The 21,810-nt window shown below is 40.9% G+C and overlaps 1 protein-coding gene across 6 annotated transcripts in view; it reads left to right on the top strand.

Annotated features, from left to right (window-relative positions):
- mllt10 (MLLT10 histone lysine methyltransferase DOT1L cofactor) overlaps positions 1–21,810 on the top strand; it is a 195,559-nt gene that overhangs the window by 84,828 nt on the left and 88,921 nt on the right. For all 6 annotated transcript variants that reach the window (XM_078416353.1, XM_078416338.1, XM_078416346.1 and 3 more), the window contains one exon: positions 4,798–4,973. In XM_078416353.1, the coding sequence (XP_078272479.1) occupies positions 4,798–4,973 (176 nt within the window). The remainder of the gene's footprint in view (positions 1–4,797; positions 4,974–21,810) is intronic.

Here is a 21,810-nt window from a genome sequence, read left to right as displayed (position 1 = left end):
ATGATTTGGAAAGGCACACACCTGTCTATATAAGGTCCCACAAGTTGACTGCATGTCAGAGCAAACACCAAGCCATGAAGACGAAGGAATTGTCCATAGACCTCCGAGACAGGATTGTGTCGAGACACAGATCTGAGGACAATAGACAATAGGTGCAGGAGTAGGCCATTCAGCCCTTCGAGCCAGCACCGCCATTCAATGCGATCATGGCTGATCACTCTCAATCAGTACCCCGTTCCTGCCTTCTCCCCATACCCCCTCACTCCGCTATCCTTAAGAGCTCTATCCAGCTTTCTCTTGAAAGCATCCAACGAACTGGCCTCCACTGCCTTCTGAGGCAGAGAATTCCACACCTTCACCACTCTCTGACTGAAAAAGTTCTTCCTCATATTATATCATATATCTACAGCCGGAAACAGGCCTTTTCGGCCCTCCAAGTCCGTGCCGCCCAGTGATCCCCGTACATTAACACTATCCTACACCCACTAGGGACAATTTTTACATTTACCCAGCCAATTAACCTACATACCTGTACGTCTTTGGAGTGTGGGAGGAAACCGAAGATCTCGGAGAAAACCCACGCAGGTCATGGGGAGAACGTACAAACTCCTTACAGTGCAGCACCCGTAGTCAGGATCGAACCTGTGTCTCCGGCGCTGCATTCGCTGTAAAGCAGCAACTCTACCGCTGCGCTACCGTGCCGCACTCCGTTCTAAATGGCCTACCCCTTATTCTTAAACGGTGGCCCCTTGTTCTGGACTCCCCCAACATTGGGAACATGTTTCCTGCCTCTAATGTGTCCAATCCCCTAATTATCTTATATGTTTCAATAAGATCCCCCCTCATCCTTCTAAATTCCAGTGTATACAAGCCTAATTGCTCCAGCCTTTCAACATACGACAGTCCCGCCATTCCGGGAATCAACCTAGTGAACCTACGCTGCACGCCCTCAATAGCAAGAATATCCTTCCTCAAATTTGGAGACCAAAACTACACAATACTCCAGGTGCGGTCTCACCAGGGCCCGGTACAACTGTAGAAGGACCTCTTTGCTCCTATACTCAACTCCTCTTGTTACGAAGGCCAACATTCCATTGGCTTTCTTCACTGCCTGCTGTACCTGCATGCTTCCTTTCAGTGACTGATGCACTAGGACACCCAGATCTCGTTGAACATCCCCTCCATACAAAACAATTTCTGCAGCATTGCAGATCCCGAAGAGCACAGTAGCCTCCGTCATTATTAAATGGAAGAACTTTTGGACCACCAGGACTCTTCATAGAGCTGGCCGCCCGGCCAAACTGAGAAATCGGGGGAGAAGGGCCTAGGTCGGGGAGGTGACCAAGAACTCGATAGTCAATCTGACCGAGCTCCAGAGTTCCTCTGTGAAGATGGGAGAACCTTCCAGAAGGACAACTATATCTGCAGCACTCCACCAATCAGGCCTTTATGGTAGAGTGGCCAGACGGAAGCCACTCCTCAGTAAAAGGCACATGACAGCCCGCTTGGAGTTTGCCAAAAGGCACCAAAAGGATTCTCAGACCATGAGAAACAAGATTCTCTGGTCTGATGAAACCAAGATTGAACTCTTTGGCCTGAATGCCAAGCAGCAGCGCTCATCACCTGGCCAATGCCATACCTACGGTGAAGCATGGTGGTGGCAGTTTCATGCTGTGGGGATGTTTTTCAACGGCAGGAACTGGGAGACTAGTCAGGATCGAGGGAAAGATGAACAGAGCAAAGTACAGAGAGATCCTTGATGACAACCTCCTCCAGAGCATTCTGGACCTCAGACTGGGGCGGAGGTTCACCTTCCAACAGGACAACGACCCTAAGCACACAGCCAAGTAAACGCAGGAGTGGCCTCGTGACAAGTCTGTGAATGTTCTTGAGTGGCCCAGCCAGAGCCCAGACTTAAACCCGATCGAACATCTCTGGAGGGACCTGAAAATAGCTGCGCATCGACGCTCCCCATCCAACCTGACAGAGATTGAGAAGATCTGCAGAGAAGAATGGAAGAAATTACCCAAGTACAGGTGTGCCAAGTTGTAGCATCATACCCAAGAAGACTTTGAGGCTGTAATCGCTGTCAAAGGTGCCTCAACAAAGTACTGAGTAAAGGGTCTGAATACTTATGTAAATGTGATATTTCAGTTATTTCTTTTTAATTACTTTGCAAAAATTTCAAACACCTGTTTTCGCTTTTTTAATTATGGGATATTGTGTGTAGATTGATGATTAAAAAAATGAACTTAATCCATTATTAAATAAGGCTGTAATGTAATAAAATGTGGAAAAGGTGAAGGGGTCTGAATACTTTCTGAATGCACTGTACACTGGGCAACTGATTCTTTGCACTGCTGATGGACAAAAAATTCCACCACCCTCTGGTTTTGCTTGATATGCTTGATATGCAACCCAATAAGATGAGCTGGTGTCCTGCTTTAGTCTGAATCAAGTTTAAAAGTGCCTTGTAATCCTGCATCCTCTTGTAAACCATATCCTTTTCGTATATTTCCGGCATATCTATTTGTATCAGCTTGCCAATACAAATGTTATGTTTTGGGTGTTTTTTACTCTTGCTTTAGATTTTCTTGTTTATGGGTGTTTCTGTAAATACAGCACTCAGTAGTGAAACTGAATGTCTCCAAACTTCCAGGTTATTTTCTTGTTTTTTATGTAATATTCCCATTGTTTCATATCCTGTATTTTAAGTAGTATAGATCATGGTGTATAGCCAAAATAATGAGATGAAGCAAAAATAAATAAATCTGTTTTTACAAAGAAAAAATATCAGATATGTCCCTGTGTTTTCTTGCCTTTTTTAATGAAAATTTTCAAGCAGGATTTCATCAAATCCTTACGCTAATTTATACCAGGAAGATTACATTAATTTTGCAATTAAAAAACTATATATAAGCCAAATTCTGATTATGCTTATGATTTTTATCATTTATCACCCAATAAGATGGTTTTCTGATGCCCCACATTTTTGCAGCAGAACATGAGTAGCAAAGTCAATTTGGTCACATGTGACATGTGTGAATTAAAAGCAGAGTAGCCATTTTTATATTGTTTCTTATTTTATTGTTTATATTTTGTGTTTAAGTTTTCCATTGGAATACTTAATCTAAAGTTAGATAGAGGTCTAGGGGCTAGTGGAATCAAAGAATATGAGGAGAAGGCAGGCACAGGTTACTGATTGTGGAGGATCAGCCATGATCACAATGAATGGCGGTGCTGGCTCGAAGGGCCAAATGGCCGCCTCCTGCACCTATTTTCTATGTTTCTATAATGAATAGAACTTAAAATCATGAAATAAAAATCTAGTTTGCTCACCTATTTTAGTGATGTTGTCCCCTCCCATTGAGTAACGTTGTGAATGCTATTTATGGCGCTGTAATCGGGTTTCTTTTGCACTTGTCGTGATTTTAAAAAAAAATTAAAACAACGCGATTATAATGACCCTGGCGTGAACTACGGGCCTCGTCGAGGGTTAGGTGCCGACATTTTGTAAGGGAGCTTCGAAATCAGTAAGTGTCCCATATGTCTTATCTATATACTAAAACTCTCGTTTGTTATCTTGTTTGTGACTGAACTTCAGCCAAAACGGTACAAGATAGCGCGACAATTTTAGGCCCACCTTACTCGCCATTGTCACTTTAATGATAATGCAAGTAGTTTTATTGAAATCGGTGTTATATTTTTAAAGTTATTCACATTTTTAAGTTTAAAGGGAGGGGGAAGGGAAGGGGGAGGGGGGAGAAGGGGGGGGGAGGGGGGAGAAGGGGGGAGAAGGGGGGAGGGGGGGTTGAGGAGAGAGGGGAGGACGGGAGGACCGGGTGCTGCACCAATGCAGGAGAGGTTTGGGCCCAACAGGTCCACTTGGTCTAGTGTTTTATAAATATATATTATTTCTATTTTTTCCCCAAATGTTTAAAGTATTAAATTTTGGTCATATTTTGGTCGATTTTGATCATAAATTAGCTCAAAGGGGATCATAGATAGGCCCATTTTTTATCCTGTGGTATTTCATTATGATTTAATAACTTTCAAATTTGGCCACCCTTGGTACCCATATTTACGGACACACCTTGATATATTTTGAGAGGATGATACCTGCTTTAAAAATGTAACGGAATGTCTTTAACAAAATAAATATCGCTATCTTAGAGGAAATGCCAGGAGAAATTATTATAGGAAATAAAGAAAGCTGAGCTTTTTAAGAATGTAAGCAAATATCTTGCACAATAAAAGTTTAGATATCTACAGCTGCTGACTAATATTGGCTTCAGTACTCACCTACTGCTGTCCCTTTGTTGGCCTAAAGTGCATCAAGAAATAGTGAATCTAATAGCAGTGATGTGAGGTAATGTTAACTATAGGAAAATACTGGAGAATTAAAGAGGAATAAAAGCCGGCAAATCACTTGAATCTGATAACTTTAATTCTGAGGATCATATAGAGAAAGATGCAGATTTGTTGGTAATGTCTCCTCCTGATATTTCTGAGTTTAATTTGAACCTGGTCTGACTGGGGGAAATGAAATGTCTCTAAGAGCAGCAATCTTAGAATGCTTTTAAATAGTCTATTTAAAAACCAGACCAAACATCACAAACAAAATAATGTCACATACTTTGACCAAATACCAAGAAGCAGAAATTTTGTTTTAAGTCTGAATATCTGATTGATGCTGCAAGGATTATATTAGCATAATGATGAATTAAAAGGGAACTTTAGGCAATGTACAAGTATGGAACTTTATACTGAGATTTGTACAAACTTCTTTCTTCTCAGGATTTTACACAAGTAACGATGTTCCAGTTTCACTGCAGAATACAGTTTCAGGATCTGGCTCCAGCACTCCACTTTCCAGTTCAGTTTTGGCTCCCCCAAATACAGCGCATTCACAGCAGATGAGCACATCGCCTTCAGTCACAATTTCCGTTGCAACTGTGGTTTCTACAACCCAGGTAAGAAATGAATTTTTGTTTAAACCCTCAGATTATGGAAATTTGAAATAAAAATAGATTATGCAGGAAATGCTCAGCGGGTCAGACAGCATTAGAGGGAAGTTTTAGATCCAGACTCTTCATAAAAAAAACCTGTATTTCCTCCCTTGCTAAAAATTGCTTTCTCTTCTATCCTAAAGACATTTGTATGATTATTAAAATATTTGTTCAATTTCATTAGATATCTTGACTGTATAATCATAGTCAGTCGAGACTCATGTTGGCATGCTATTTGTCTGCATGGTTATCACACTGTAGCCATGGACTGGTACCAAATCATTCACTTTGGCAGATGGTAACGATCAGGACATGATCAGTTGATGATTTTCCATCTCTCCCCCCCCCCCCCCCATCGTGGATTCTGTCCTTGCCACTCATCTGGAATGAAGCAATGTATGTTCGGTATTTATTTGTTCAGGGTAATAGCAGACTTCAGGAGGACACAAAGGACAAGTTACAATTGCATTTTAATACAGATTGTGAGGTCTGCACTCATGAGAAACAACGGCGTTGATTCATGTGACTGACATTTCTGGGAACATTCAGAACCATGATGGATAAATTATGTCATCTTCAGTAGAAAATTTATGTATGATATTGCGAGTGTTTGGGATTGATGCAATTGTTATCAGATGCAGAACTCGTGATGTGTATCTTGTCATTTAAACCTAGTCACATAATGATTCCCACTCTTTCCAATGATACAAATTATTGAGGATGTAGATACTGCTCTTAAAAAACTTGCCTACTTGGCGCATAAAATTTATCACTGTTCTTGGTACTGCTCTGTCTTAAAGAAAATTTGGCACTGTCAGGGCAATATACAGAATGGAAAGATGACAGGAGTAGATCTTTATGAAATCATTGCCTGTGCAATTGGTTAAATTCCTAGTTTAAATAAAAAACAAAACTTGTACGAGCTGTGGTCGTAGGATGCTACAAAATTGATTTCTGTTCAAGGGTTAGTAATTAATCGATAATAGGAACAGAAAACCTGGAAATATTCTGCAAGTTGGGAAATATTTTAGGAAGAAGAATGATTTCATTTTCATAGATGCTGAGTATTCACAACATTATCAGTTTCCAGTTGTGGATATTTTGCTTTTGTGTTATTATTGAATTGATAGATGGCTGTTCTACACATGGAATGATATTGCAGATAATCTTAATTGTTTAAGAACCAATGATAATCCTGTTTTGACTAGGCAACTGTGTCGCCAAATACTTGCGCTCAATCCTCCAAGACCTGCTGGATCTTCCACTTGCTAATCATTTGAACTCCACTCCCCATTCCCATACTAACCTTCCTGTCCTGAGCCTGCTCCATTACCAGACTGAGGTCACACACAAACTGGAGGAACAGCACCTTGTATTTTGCTTGGGCAGCTTAAAACCTAACAGTATGAACATTGAATTCTCCAATTTGTGGTAATTAACCTACGTACACCACAGACCCCCTTCCTTTTTGTCTCCCCTCTTGCCCGTGTCCCACGTGGAAGCGCACCATTTCTCCCTTTCCCCTTCCACCTATATTCCTTCCTTTGGCTTAGTTCTTGCTTCTTCTATCCTATCTCACATTTTTTGTTTTTTCATCTCTGGCCTTTATCCAACCATCTGCTAATCAAGAAACCCCCTCACTTGTATCCACCTATCACTATCCCTGTACTGGAAGATGTTTTCTGCTTCAGCTGATCACTGCTGCCCAATAATCCCTTTCATTTGCATGTTTAGGTATTGCCAGCCAGGTCAGCAATTTTGGCCATCTCTAGTTACTACTGACTAGGTGGTGATGAGGCGCTTTGAATGATTGCAGACCCGATAAAGACACTGCAATATTTTTGGGTAGTGATATTAGGACATAGACTCAATGTCACTGAAGAAACTGCTAAATTTCCAAAGTGGGATGGTGTGCTACTTGGGGAGAAAACTGAAGTATTTCCGTAGACCTAGGGTTCCTTTCCCCGGTAGTTGTAATTGTGAATTGGAATGTATTTTACAGTGGCCCAGGCAAGTAATTGTCGTGCCATTTTTGTAGATTGTATATACTGCGACTGTGGTTGTGGAGAGTGTGAATATCCAGGATGATAGATGGGTGCCAGTCAAGTGGCCTGGTTTGTCATGAATGATGTAGAAAGGAACTGTTGATGCTGGTTTAAACCAAAGGTAGACACAGAATGCTAGATAGCGGGACAGTCTGAAGAAGGGTCTCGACCCGAAACGTCAACCATTCCTTCTCTCCAGAGATGCTGCCTGTCCCGCTGAGTTACTCTAGCATTCTGTGTCAATTGTCATGAATGATGTTGAACTATTTTGTTTATTTTCATTTATGAGTATCAATGGCAAGGACAGTTTTTATTGACCATCCTTTGATTGTTTTTGGTGCTGTGTTCAGCAGGCAAATAGAGACCCAGACCCAGAAGGTGTTATGAGGTGAACGATTCATTGTAGGATGCCCAATAATGTATCTGAAGATTATACATGGCAATTATCTTTAATATTAAATATTTTTATAGTTGAGGGATAGCATAGAACTGAACGAGCGATCGACGTTCAGCATTGAAACAAAGAAAATAGGTGCAGGAGTAGGCCATTCGGCCCTTCGAGCCAGCACCCCCATTCAATATGATCATGCTAATCATGCAAAATCAGTACCCCGTTCTGGCTTTTTCCCCATATCCCTTGATTCCCTTAGCCCTAAGAGCTAATTCTAACTCTCTTGAAAACATCCAGTGAATTGGCCTCCACTGCCTTCTGTGGCAGAAAATTCCACAGATTCACAACTCTCTGGGTGAAAAAGTTTTTCCTCATCTCAGTCCTCAATGGCCTATCCCTTATTCTTAAACTGTGATCCTTGGTTCTGGACTCCCCCAACATCGGGAACATTTTTCCTGCATCTACCCTGCCCAATTTTCTAAGAATTTTATATGTTTCTATAAGATCCCCTCTCATCCTTCTAAATTCCAGTGAATACAAGCCTAGTCAACCCATTCTTTCATCATACGTCAGTCCCGCCATCCCGAGAATTAACCTGGTGAACCTATGCTGCACTCAATAGCAATAATGTACTTCCTCAAATTAGGAGACGAATTGCACACAGTACTCCAGGTGCGGTCTCATTAGGATCGTACAACTGCAGTAGGACCTCCTTGCTCCTAGACTCAAATCCTCTCGCAATGAAGGCCAACATGCCATTGGCTTTCTTCACTGCCTTCTGCACCTGCATGCTTACACCCAGGTCTCGTTGCACCTTACCTTCTAATCTGATACCATTCAGATAATAATCTGCCTTCCTGTTCTTGCCAACATTTATCCACATTATACTGCATCTGCCATGCTTCTGCCCCACCTATCCAAGTCACCCTGCACCCTCATAGCATTCTCCTCGGAACTCACACTGCCACCTAGCTTTGTGTCATCCGCAAACTTAGAGGTTACATTTAATTACCTCGTCTAAATCTTTTATATATATTGTAAACAAATGGGGGTCCCAGCCTTGTGGCACCCCACTAGTCACTGCCTGCCATTCTGAAAAGGACCCGTTAATTCCTACTCTTTGCTTCCTGTTTGCCAACCAGTTCTCTATCCATGTCAATACCCTATCCCCAATACCATGGATTCGGTGGGCTGAAAAGCCTGTTTTCCTGCTGTATTTCTAAACTAAACTAAGTTTTTGTGATCGAACATAATCAAAGAGCATTTTTGAAAGCTTACCTTATTGTAAATTATATCAACACAGTAATTGATTACTAAGTTGCGCTTTGATGTTCATGGAAACATTTTGCCTCATTTATTTAAAGGATTCCGATCAGGAATGCCATGAACTAGAAACCTCAATATTTGTAACTACAAGTGGCATTGGAATGTGAATCTCATGGTCACTGAGGCGATAGTTAGTGCAGATATGCATGTACAATTAGTTCTGCTATAATGCAATAGTTGCGTTCTGGAGAAACCTGGCATAATAGAAATTCAAGTTAGATTAGCAATTGTGTCGGTGGGGGAGGGGGGCTAAGTTTGAGAGAATTTCAGACTTCCAAAAGCAATGTTTTTGCCGTGCTGGTTTATCAAAATTAAGGTCCTTCGAATAGCCACAAGTTTATTTTTGTGACTACAAGCTAAAACTACAAAAAGCTGTATATTACATTATTTAATAGAGTATTATTGTGTATGTATCAATAAAAGTGATTGCTTGTCAATTTTAATAGCAACCAAGCTGACTGCGTTCTTAAGGAACCATGGTATCTGATTGAAACACAAAGTGCTGGGGCAATTTAGTGGGTCAGTCAGCTTCTGTGGAGGGAACAGGCAAATGATGCTTCGGGTTTGAGGCCTTCTTCGGACTGATGGAATAGTGGGCAGAAAGCTGGAAAAGAGTGGTGGGGTTGGAGCAAAGCCTGGCAAGTGATAAATGAATGCAGGTAAAGGGAAAGGATGATTGGCGGATGGGTAGAGATACGACAAAAGCTAGAAGTGAAAATGAGACAAAAGAATGTCAGATAAGGAAAGAAGAGAAGGTGTGAAATGTAAAGCAGGAGAGAAGGGAAAGAGGAGATAAAGGTATGAGGCTTGGGGATGGGAGAGGATTGAACCGGGTGCGCACTGGGTAGAGGGGGCAGGGGAAAGGGAGGGGATAAAGGCGGTATAAGTTGCAATTGGAGAATTCAGTGTTAATACTATTGAGTTATAGACTACCCAAGTGGAATATCAGGTACTCTTCTTCCAGTTTGCGGGTGGCCACATTCTGGTAATGGATAAGGCCATGGACGTGAAGGTTAGTATGGTAAGGGAAGTTAATATCATGAACAACAAGGAACTTCAGCAGGCGAAATAGTCACTAGTCTACACTCTGTCTTACCTTTCCATTCCCATATTACCACCATCCCCAACCCCTCTCCCCTTCCCTGCTTGCACCAACAATCCAGGTGCACACTCTTTCATCATCTCTCACCACCCCCATTCACCATGCTCCTCTCTCCTTCCTGTACACTCCTCCCCCATACCTATGAGCGCACAGTGGCGTAGCGGTAGAATTACTGCCTTCAGCGCCAGAGATCCTGGTTTGATTCTGACTATGAGTGCTTGTCTGTAGGAGTTTGTACGTTCTCCCCGAGATCTGCGTGGGTTTTCTCCTAGATCTTCGATTTCCTCCCAAGTTCCAAAGATGTACAGATTTGTAGGTTAAATAGCTTGGTATAAATGTAAAGTCGTCCCTAGTGTGTGTAGGATAGTGTTAGTATGCGGGGTACGCTGGTTGGTGTAGACTCGGTGGGCTGAAGGGCCTGTTTCCACGCTATATATCTAAACTAAACGAAGTCCCATATTTCCTTTTATCCCCTCTTTCCCAGTCCGGCAGCCCCTCTCTGACCCATATCCCAGCTTTACATTACATTTCCTTACCTGACATCTTTTTGTTTTCTCTTCACTTCTAGCCTTTGTCACTATTTTCACCCTTCTGCCAATCACTATCCCTCTCGACTGTATCCACTTACCACTACTTCACCCCACCTCTCTTTTCCAGCACCTCACTACTCCATCAGCCTGAAGAAGGGTCTCAACCCGAAACGTCGTCCGTCCATTTCCACCACGCATGCTACCTGACTCACTGATTATTCCAGCACTTTGTCTTTTGCTCAAGATTTCAGCATCTACAGTTGCTGGAACCATCTGAGAGAGTTGGTTCTCAGCTGGCATGGTTTTCATGCCATCCATTTCCACACACTGTTGGTATTGTTACCATTTTACTATTTTTTTGTGTGCATTTTCTGACTTGTGGACGTCTATAGAAACAGAATCCATTTTTGTTTCCTGGTTCCTTGGATTGCCATTTAGAACACAGAACAGCGCAACAGCGCACAATGTCTGCTGAATGTAATGCCAAGACCATCATTTTTCTACTTGCACATCACCCATATCCTTCCATTCCCTGCATTTCCATATGCCAATGAAAAAGTTTTTAAATGCCACTAACATATTTGCTTTAAACCACGTGTTCCAGGCATTCTCCACCCACTGTGTAAAAAATAAACGTGCCTGCATATCTTTAAACTTTGCTCCTCTTACCTTAAAGTTATGCCTTCAAGTATTTGATTTTTCTAACCTGGGGGAAATATTCTGACTGTCCACCCTATCTATGCCTCATATAATTTTATATTACTTCTATCAGGTCTCCCCGCAACCTTTGGCTTTCCAGACAAAACAATCCAAGTGGGTCCAACCTCTCCCTTTAGCTAATACCCCCTAATCCAGGCATAATTCTGGTAAAATTCGTCTGCATCTTTTCCAAAGCCTCCACATTCTTCCTGTAATGGGGCAACAAGAACTGCACACAATACTCCAAATGTGGCATAACCAAAATCCTATAAAGCTGCATCATGACATCCCAACTCTTATACTCCGTGTCCCAACCTATGTAAGCAAGCATACCATAGGTTTTCTGTACTACTATCTACTTGTGTTCCACTTTCAGGGAGTTATGGAATAGGACCCCAAGATTCCTCTGTACATCAATGTTACTAAGGGTCTTGCCATTAATTGTATATTTTCCACTTACATTTTGACCTCCCAAAGTGTATCACCTCACATTTGAGATGCTTCTAGTTTTCAAGCAATGCTGCATTGTAATTAGACAAAAGGACACAAATGCTGGAACAACTTAGTAATCAGGCAGCACTTCTGGAGAACGTGGGTAGGTGATGTTTCGGTGCAAGACCCTTCTTTGATCCATCACAAAATTGATTGTCTAATGTTCAGCATTTTACAGTGCATTCTTTGACCCACTTACCCTTCCTTGTCTCAATACCTGCCAATTTAATTAGTATTTCCTTCAACATGTGACTTATGGTGAGCCAGATGAATTTATTGGCACGAATACTGTCACATTAAAATGTGACTTTGTGCCAAATCCAAGATGTAATTTCTTTCAAATTTTCTTTCCTGAGTGTATTTTTAATTTTGGTACATCGGCAAGTAGTGTGTGTTGTTTTTTTAAGTATTTTGTTCTGTAAATTAAAAAAAAACTGCAGACACTGGAAATATAAAATAACAACCAAAAATGCTGAAACTGGAAATACTTGAAATTCTCAGATATTCAAACCCCATCTGTGAGAAAAAGAGTGTTAATATTTCAGTTCGAAGTTTCTTTGGTTATCAAGAGATTCAATGTTTCTCTACCCAACGATGCAGCCTGACCTGCTGAGAATCTCCAGCATTTTTATTCTGTAGATGGATTACATAATAGCTTCATTTCGCTGGAGACTCTGGTAATATGCCAATAAGAACAGAGTGCTGAACACGATGCACAGATGGTAGAAGTTATAACACCATTAAGCTTGTCCGGAGTATAACACCATTATTATTACATTGAAATTATTGGTATCTTCAATAACAAATGCTTTACTTTTGTTAGTTGAAATTTTTCGATGTATGTTATATAAAGTAAAAGACTGGATGCTGCATTTATTATTTATTAAAGGCTATTAAATTGTGCTCTGGAATAGTTTAGGCCTTTCTGACTAAGGTTTTCCAAGTGCAAGAAAATTACCAACGTTTCAAAAATTGCTGTTTATTGAAGATGTTCGAGTTGGATCTCAAAGCATTTATAACCTGTGGAATTACCCAATTATTTTTACAAAATCAATCTAGACCAAGATCAAATACATTATAGAAATGATTGTGCAACAGTCACCTATTTCATTTACAGTTTCGATTCGGCGGCATTTTTAAATATCTGGATAATGTTAATAGACATACTGAATGGAAATTGGGCTCATTCACAAAAGTTATATCTGAATTATTCTGTTTTGCTGCCTACAATTGTATGAAAGAACTATAACTAAAATATAAAATCAGAATATAGGCGGTGCCCGGACAACAAATAGATTCCATTTTTGCAGATATACAAGAATCGATTATGTCCCTTAAATCAGAAAAAACAAAAATTTGGTAACCATACCAAGGGTGTCAAAAGCACAAGACTGATAAAAAAGAAGTTACTAAAAATAGAGAGGGCAAATGTTTATATGTATAATGGGACTTTGGAAGTTAATAATATTATGAAACTCATGTTGGAGTGCCCATAAGTCAGCAATTCAAAACCTGTGGACAACGTGTACTCCCGAAATCAGATAATCTGAAATAAAATAAAATAAAATGAAATAAAATAAAATGGAATGCTAATCTGAACAGAAACAACTAACATTCTTCATTGATCTTTTATAAGTTTGGTCATAGGTATAATTGTTATTAATGTAACAAATAATGACCATTCTGATAGTTTGACTCTGTCGCGAAATAATTCTGATTTTGTTAATACGGTAATGTGGAATCATGAGATCATGTGGAATGTAAGTTTAAATAGGGGTGAATTAGGTAAGTTTTTAAAATCAAAAATAGTGGCATAAAACTAATGATATGTAAACTTACCATGTCTGATCTGACTGACAAGGTATAATTGCAGCTTTTTATCTAATCTTCATTGCTTGTGAATTTGATTCATAACGACACATTGTGGAGACAAGAACTTGCTTGAAGTCATTGCCAGCTGCAGATCAGTATTATTTACACGTATTCACAAACCACATTTGTGCAATTCTGTTGCTATACAAGTAAATTTAATATACCTTGGTGACTGAAGTTCGTAAATCATCTTTGTTCAACTTGCCTTAAGCTCACGTTTTTCTTTATTCAAAAGTTCTGATGCCCCTTTTATTTTGTGTTACATCATTGAAAGAAATTTTAATAACTTAAGTTAGATCCATTTAGGAATGTTTTGATTATGTCTGAATGAGATTTAGTTAGTTTAGTCTTCAAGTATTTTGAAATTTCTCCCAGGCACTTTTTTGAACTTAGTTCATCTTCAGGACCTGTAGAATCTTGTTCTGCACTTGCTTTAAATTACGATATTTTCAATAACTGCAGGCTATTTTTCTCATCATTACTTCTATGCATAAAACTTCCACTAAAAACATTTGTAATTATATTGTCCTGAAGTTTTTTAGGGGGAAAAAAACAAATATTAAAGCTAGTTTCATTATAGAGAAGTTCATTTTATGACTGCTTTGCTGCAGTATTGTAGGTCAGCTTAGTTTATCTAGGCACGGATTTTCTCTGGATGATGCATTTGCAAAAAAAGTAAAAGCAGGAAAATTCTCAATAAATTTACTTTAATGTATCTTATGATACCTATTTTTGCATACAGGGGAAAACTTTCTTTTTAGGATTGTGATGCCAATTTAATTTTTCCCAAAGTCTTAAGATATTACTTTAATCTGATAAAATCACAGCAGCAGTCTGACTATCTTTCCATGATCATTCACCAATATTTTACAAAAAGGGTTCCCATTACTTTCATGAGGAAAGTTGGTTTATTTTTTCTGAAGCAGGATTGAAATAATGCTGAAGTAATCTTGCTTTGAGAAGACGAAACAGTCTCTCCTGTTTTGGAAGAGGTTAACAAACCCGAAGATCAATTTAATGCTGTCCGTTGTTACCTGATGTTTATCTAGTTGATGCTGCAGTCTTTTGTCTATTAATGAACATATATGCTAAGATTATAAGCCATAGATAAGTCTGAAGAAGGGTCTTGACCCAAAACGTCACCCATTCCTTCTCTCCAGTTGCTGCCTGTCTCGCTGAGTTACTCCAGCATTTTGTGTCTATCTTTGACCAAAGTATACAGTCATTCATTATTGGAAAACTCAGCCCCAGAAACTGAGCTACACAAGACTGCTTTCTCAGGTGCTTCGAAACATCCCTAATGTGATGAAAAACATTTTCATGGTAAATTGTAAATATGTTACCTGCCAAGTTTGCCTGCCACAGTACAGATTTGTTAGCAGTGGCCACATTTGGAATGCACTCTGACAATAGGTAAGAACATGCCATTTAATCTCTCGCATTTGCGTTACTGATTGTTTATCTCAGCACCATTTGTCAGCACTAATCCAATGTTTCTTGATTCCCCTGCTATCTAAAAATCTTTCAATCTCGGTCTTGAGTATTCATCGATGGAGCCCCACAGCTTTCTTGGTAGATAATACTAAAGATTCACAGCCATCTGGGTGAAAACTTTTTTTCTATCTCTAACCTGAATGGCTGACCTCTTATTTTGAGACTGTAATCCCTGGTTCTAGACTCCACAGCAGGAGAAACATTATCCTTGAATCTACCCCAAAAGGCATCTTAAGAATCTTGCATGTTCAATGAGATCACTTCATTTAATCTAAGCATCAGAGATTTTAGGCCTAGTCTGTTTAATTTCTGATTGTCAGTTGAACATATAGCCTAACAGGTGGCTCAAAGTGATTTTCATTCCACATGGGATAAAATAATGTATAAGTACAAATAGCACTGAAATTTGAACAGTTCAACCCTACACTCACCCCCACCCCACCTGTGGCTAATGGAAAAATCCCCCAAAAGAATTCACAAATCGCCACCCAAAAAAATGTATAGACAAAATTTGCTCTTACAAAAGTTATGTGCAAAGAAGTAAATAAATAATTTATTTTGAACTTGTGTTTCTACACGCTTGTACAGATGACACAGCTTTACGACAACAGCAGTTTGCAGGTGAGCAAACCACCCTTTCCCTTCGCACCCCACTCCTTCTGGCCTTCTTAACACTGGGATCACGTGCCTTGTTCTATAATTTTGTTTGGAAAGTATGGAAAAAAGGATTTACAAATTTTTTGGAGACTTTTTTGAACTCCCAGTTATAAATATAAAGTGGCAGTGATAATACACAGAAAGATTGTATGTGTATGCTACTTCATGGTGATTTATAGAATCATACAGCATAGAAACAGGACATTTGACTCAACATCCATCTAGCCAGTGAATACCTGTCCGTAATACCCCTTACTCTAAATCTATGTCCTCTAGTTCTATCCACTGCTATTAAGAGGATAGATTTTCATCTGCCTACCCTGTCTATACTCATAATTCATATACCTCAATTATGTACCCTCTTAGCCTTGGTCCGGGGCAGTCAAGATGATTTTGTGAAGGGGAGATCTTGCCTGACGAATCTGTTAGAATTCTTTGAAAAAGTTAATGGCAGGATAGACAAAAGAGAGTCAGTGAATGTTGTTTAACTGGATTTTCAGAAGTACATTTATAAGGTGCCACACATGAGACTGTTAAAGAAGATGAGAGTCCATGGTATTAGAGGAAAAATACCAGCATGGATAGAAGACTGGCTGAATGACAGAAGGCCAATCAGTGGCCAGAAGTGGGAATAAAGTGGGCTTTATCTGGTTGGCTGCCAGTGCCTAGCAGTGTTCTGCAAGAGTCTGTGCTGGGGCTTCATTGATACCCTATGGATCTCATTGAACATACAAGATTCTCCAATTTGTGAGTGGCTTCTCTGATAATGGAGGAGGCTAAGGATTGAAAGGTCAGTATGGGAGTGGGAAGAGGCGTTAAAGTGGTTAGTTACCGGGACTTCCAGGAGGCCTTGGCATACAGAGCGCGTGTTTGTCGAATTAGTCGCCTAGTCTATGTTTGGTCTCACCAATGTACAGGAGGTCACATTGGGAGCACCTAATGCAGTAGATGTAGTTTGAAGAAGTGCGTGTGAAACTCTGGCTCACCTAGAAGAGCTGCTGGGGTCCCTGGATGGAAGTGAGAGAGGAGGAGTAGCGAGAAGTGTTACATTCCCTACTGTAGGAGGGGAAAGTACCTGGGGAGGGGATGGGTTGGGTGAGAAGCGGTGTCCCGTTTCATTTTTCACTGGGGTAGCTTGCCACCTAATGGTATGGACATCAAATTCTCAATCTTTAAATAATAATCCCCTCCCCCCCCACCCATCACTCCCACTATCCCTCTAACCCTCTGGGTCCCCTTCCCTCTGGCTTTACATTTCACTCTCCTTATCTGATACTCTTTTGACTCCTTTTCATCTCTATCTTTTGTCATGTACTCCACCCATTTGCCAATCAACCTGTATCCCTCACCTGTATAATTCTATTACTTGCCAGGGTTTGTCCTGCCCTACCTCCTTTTTCTTCCATCTTTCTTACCCAACCACTATCAGTCTGAAGAAGGGACTTAGCACACAATGTCATCTATCAATTTCTTCCACGGATGCTGCCTAACCCACCCAAGTTACTCCAGAACTTTGTGTTTTGCACAAGATTCCAGCATCTGCAGTTCTTTGCGTCAACATCCTGGTGAATTAACTTTATATCTCTGCCAATGCTATTACATCCTTCCTATAGCGTGATGACCAGAAAAGCATGCAGTACTCCAGCTGAGTTGGTCGAATATTTTATGAAGTAGGAGCATAACCTCCCAGCTCTTGTATTCAGTACTTTGTGTAATAAAACCCAGTATCCCATATGACTTCTTAAACACATTATCTACTTGCGCTTCCATCTTCAAGAATCTTTGGACATGTAAACCAATTGGCTCTGTTCTTCAATATTCTCTCGAGCTCTACCATTAGTGTATATTAGAGCTTCATTAATACTTCCAAAACATATTATTGCACATTTATCAAGATTAAACACCAGCTGCCGTTTCTCAGCCCATTTCATCAACACATCGATGTCACCCTCGGGCCTAAGACTTTGTTCCACACTAACAACGTCTTCAAGTCAATTTTATTTGCATAGCACATTTATAAACAACCCACGTTGACCAAAGTGCTGTACATCAGTTCAGGTACTAAAAACGAACATACAATGGCACACAAACATAACAGCATATACATTAACAGTTCACAGCGCCCCCTCAGACGCTAGGGAGTAGAAATAGGGTTTGAGCCTGGACTTAAAGGAGTCGATGGAGGGGGCAGTTCTGATGGGGAGAGGGATGCTGTTCCACAGTCTAGGAGCTGCAACCGCAAAAGCGCGGTCACCCCTGAGGTTATGCCTAGACCGCGGGATAGTCAGTAGCCCCAAGTCGGCCGACCTGAGGGACCTGGAGATAGAGTGGTGGGTTAGAAGATTTTTGATATGGGGGGGCAAGCCTATTTAGGGCTTTGTATGTGATTAGGAGGAGCTTGAAGTTGATTCTGTACTGTACTGGGAGCCAGAGGAGAGAGGCCAGAATTGGGGTGATGTGGTCCCTTTTACGGGTACCCGTCAGGACCAATTGCAGGTGGGACAGGGATGATTGGCTGATCCCAGTGTTTAGGGAGTTGCAGTATTCTAGGCGGGAGGAAATGAATGCATGGATGATTTTTTCAATGTCGTCAAATTGGAGAAAGGGTTTGATTTTAGCTATGGTACATAGCTGGAAGAAGCTGGCTTTTACCACAGCGTTGACTTGCTTGTCAAACTTTAATGCAGAGTCAAATATCACGCCAAGGTTTTTGACATGCGGTTTGACTAGGGAGGATAGGCTTCCAAGGCTGCCTGTTATCGTTTTGATGAAGTCGGGGGGGGGGGCGAATAGGATGACCTCAGACTTGCTCTCATTTAGTTGAACGAAGTTCTGTGCCATCCAACATTTTATGTCCTCAAGGCAGTGCATGAGGCTCATTAAATTTGACCGGTTGTTGGGTTTCAGGGGGAGATAAAGCTGTGTGTCATCCGCATAGCAGTGGAAAGAAATGCCGTGCCTATGAATGATTTGGCCGAGGGGGTGCATGTACAGAGAGAAGAGAATGGGGCCTAGGATTGAGCCTTGTGGAACCCCACAGGGGAGGCTAGCTGGGGAAGAGGAATAATTGCTTATATTGATGGAGAAACTCCTATTTTTGAGGTAGGAAACAAACCAGCTCTGGGCAGTGCCATCAACGCCAACCCCGTATCGGAGACGGTCAATAAGGATGGTGTGGTCCACTGTATCGAACGCTGCACTGTGGTCGAGAAGGAGCAGGATTGCACAGTCAATGGCGAGAAGCAGGTTGTTGTGTACCTTCAGCAAGGCAGACTCTGTGCTGTGGTGGGCCCTGAAACCTGACTGGAAACTTTCCAGGATTGTATTTTGTTGTAGGTAAGGCAGTAGTTGATTTAGAATTACCTTTTCAAGGACTTTTGATGTCATCTGCGAACTTACTGACATGGCTCCTACATTCACATCTAAATCATTCACTTGTGTCACAAACTGCAACGGTCCGAGTACTAATTCTTGAGGAACACCACATACATTCTTAAAAACATCCTCATATTTTGTCCTCCTGCCTTCAATATACCAATTTTCCAGGGCCTCATTCCTTTTAATCCGAATCCTCTCCACCTGCCCTCTATTATTTAAAACTGTGATTAAATTAATTTAGGACTAATCATTTTGGTGGCAATTTATTTTAATCACTTTTCTCATTCAAAAATATGTAGTAGTGCATTTGTTAATGCAGTGTTATATCATTGTTTACATTATAACTATCTTGCTAGTTTGAAGTGATGTATATTTAGTTTAGATTAGTTTATTGTCAAGTGTACCGAGGTACAGTGAAAAGCTTTTGTTGCGAGAATAAAAACATCATGGTGACCAAACGCAGAATATTTATTCAATACTAATTTATATATCAATACATGGATTGGGATGTACATAAGAGTGAGTGACCAAATTAGGTTCTAGGGTAGACACAAAAAGCTGGAGTAACTCAGCGGGACAGGCAGCATCTCTGGAGAGAAGGAATGGGTGACGTTTCAGGTCGAGACCCTTCTTCACATCACCCTTTCCGTCTCTCCAGTGATGCTGCCTGTCTCGCTGACTTACAACAGCTTTTTGTGTCTATCTTTGGTTTAAACCAGCATCTGCAGTTCCTCCCTACACATTAGTTTCTGGGGTAGTGGATTTATTGCATGGGAAGAGATGTAAGCAGACTGGATGTATGCTTTTGTGTTTAGAAGAATGAAAGGTAACATATTTGAGAAACACAAAGTTCCTTTAGAACTGAGCAGTATATGTACAGGAGTGATAGGTACCCAAAATGGGATGCCTAGAGTCAGAAGTCACAGCCTCAAAGTTGGAAAAATGACTGAGATCAGAAGTGATTTCTTCATCTACTGGGTAATGAACCATCTACCCAAGAAGGTGTGTAGCCCAGTCACTGAGCATATTCAAGGTAGCTCAATAGATTTTTGGATATTAAGAGTATTAGGAGGAGCCAGCGCTGCCCTCGCAGCTGCGGCTTGCCTGCAGTCCGTTTGTCTTTTGTGTTTTTTGTTGTTTTTGTCCTAATTGTAGTTTAAATATGATGGAGTGTTTGTGGTTGTGTGTTATGAGGGGGGGGGGTGGGAACTGTAAAAGTGTCTCTCCGGAACGGAGACCCGACCTTTGTTTTCTGTGTCGTGTCTCCGTTCCCGCTGCGGCCTACCATCGGCCATGCACCTGGAGCTGGCGGCCTCCGGCTGGGACCACCTGGGCTCTGTTTCGCAGAGCCCGCGGCCTGGACTTACCATCTGCGGAGCTGGTTGCCTTCGGATGCTGCGGGAGCGGCTGCGACTCGACTCCAGAGGCTTCAGCGCGGGCCGCCTGGACGTCAAGCCCGCAGGCCCCTGGGTGGGGACCGACACCGGGAGCTCCGGCAGCGGCAGCGACAGCGTCTTCGCCCGCCCCGAATCGTGGGGCTTGGGTCGGCCCGCCGCGGACCTTTCACCGTTTGGCGCGGCGCTTCAATGTCGGGAGCCCCGACCGCCCCGACGTGGCAACTCCAACAGCCTGACCGCGGGAGAAGACGGCGGGGAAGAGAAAAAGACATTCTGGCCTTCCATCACAGTGAGGAGGTGACTGGAGGAGACTCACTGTGATGGATGTTTCTTTTGTTTGGTGTTGGTTTATGATTGTATGTGTTATTGCATATTTTTTATTGCTTATTCTTATTGGTCGTATTATTGTTGAACTGCGGGTAATTTTTCATTTCACTGCACATTTATGTGTATGTGACAAATAAATTGACTATTGACTATTAACTATCCAAGCATATTGGGTTGTCTAGAAACTTTCACCGCGTTTAAAAAGATCAACCTGATCCTATTGAATAGGGAGCTGGCATGAGATAATAAACTGTCTACAATTTGTTTTGTTCTGTAATTTTCTTCCTCAATGAGTGATTGCATGACTTCTGACTTAAGTTTAAAATAATTTGTAATCTGCATCACATTTAGCTGTTTTTTATCTTAAAGGTGAGGGAATACATTTGAAAGCATTGCCCTGTAAAGTATTACTTTTTTAATGTTTTATGGATGATTAAACAGTCTATTGACATCATAACTTCATATAGGTGATCATAACAGCTGATTTTATTCTTTCATTAGTTGAAATTGCTCTGTTTGTGCTACAGTTTGACAATGGTAAATTTATACCTATTGAAATATATTTCTAATTGACAAATTATTACTACTTTATCCTTATCCAACAATCAACTTAAATGTGGTTGGACAAAGAGGATTTGTAATGATACCCTAAATATGATGCAGTTTATTATCTTGTAGTATAGTTGTCAACATGGGGCACTCAAAAGGTGGAACTGAAAGAAATGTCTCATACTTCCTGGCCATGCTTTTCTTCTGGGAATGGAAGGAATTTATAGCTGCAGGGAAAATTCTTTTAGAACATGTGACTTGATTGAAAGAACAAAAGAACCATAGTTGTTTGAATTTTAATCTAATTTTTCTTGCAATTAAAATGCATGCTTCTGTTTTCTGAAAGATTTTGCTTCTTGTAGAATGAGGCTGCACCATAAAAGCAGTTTCAGACAGAATGAGGTTCTACATCCCTCTTAAACTTGCAGGAAAAGCATATTGTGACTCTTAACTGAAGCCGGTTTTAGCATGGCTTATCATGCGCTGCTGTAGCAACCATCAGTCTCTAGGCAACTGAAACACATTGACCTCTTCATTGAACT

The sequence above is a fragment of the Rhinoraja longicauda genome, chromosome 2, assembly GCF_053455715.1.
Source record: "Rhinoraja longicauda isolate Sanriku21f chromosome 2, sRhiLon1.1, whole genome shotgun sequence".
Lineage (NCBI taxonomy): Eukaryota > Metazoa > Chordata > Chondrichthyes > Rajiformes > Arhynchobatidae > Rhinoraja > Rhinoraja longicauda.
The sequence above is the reverse complement of the archived record's forward strand: the minus strand, read 5'-3'. Positions and strand labels throughout refer to the sequence as shown.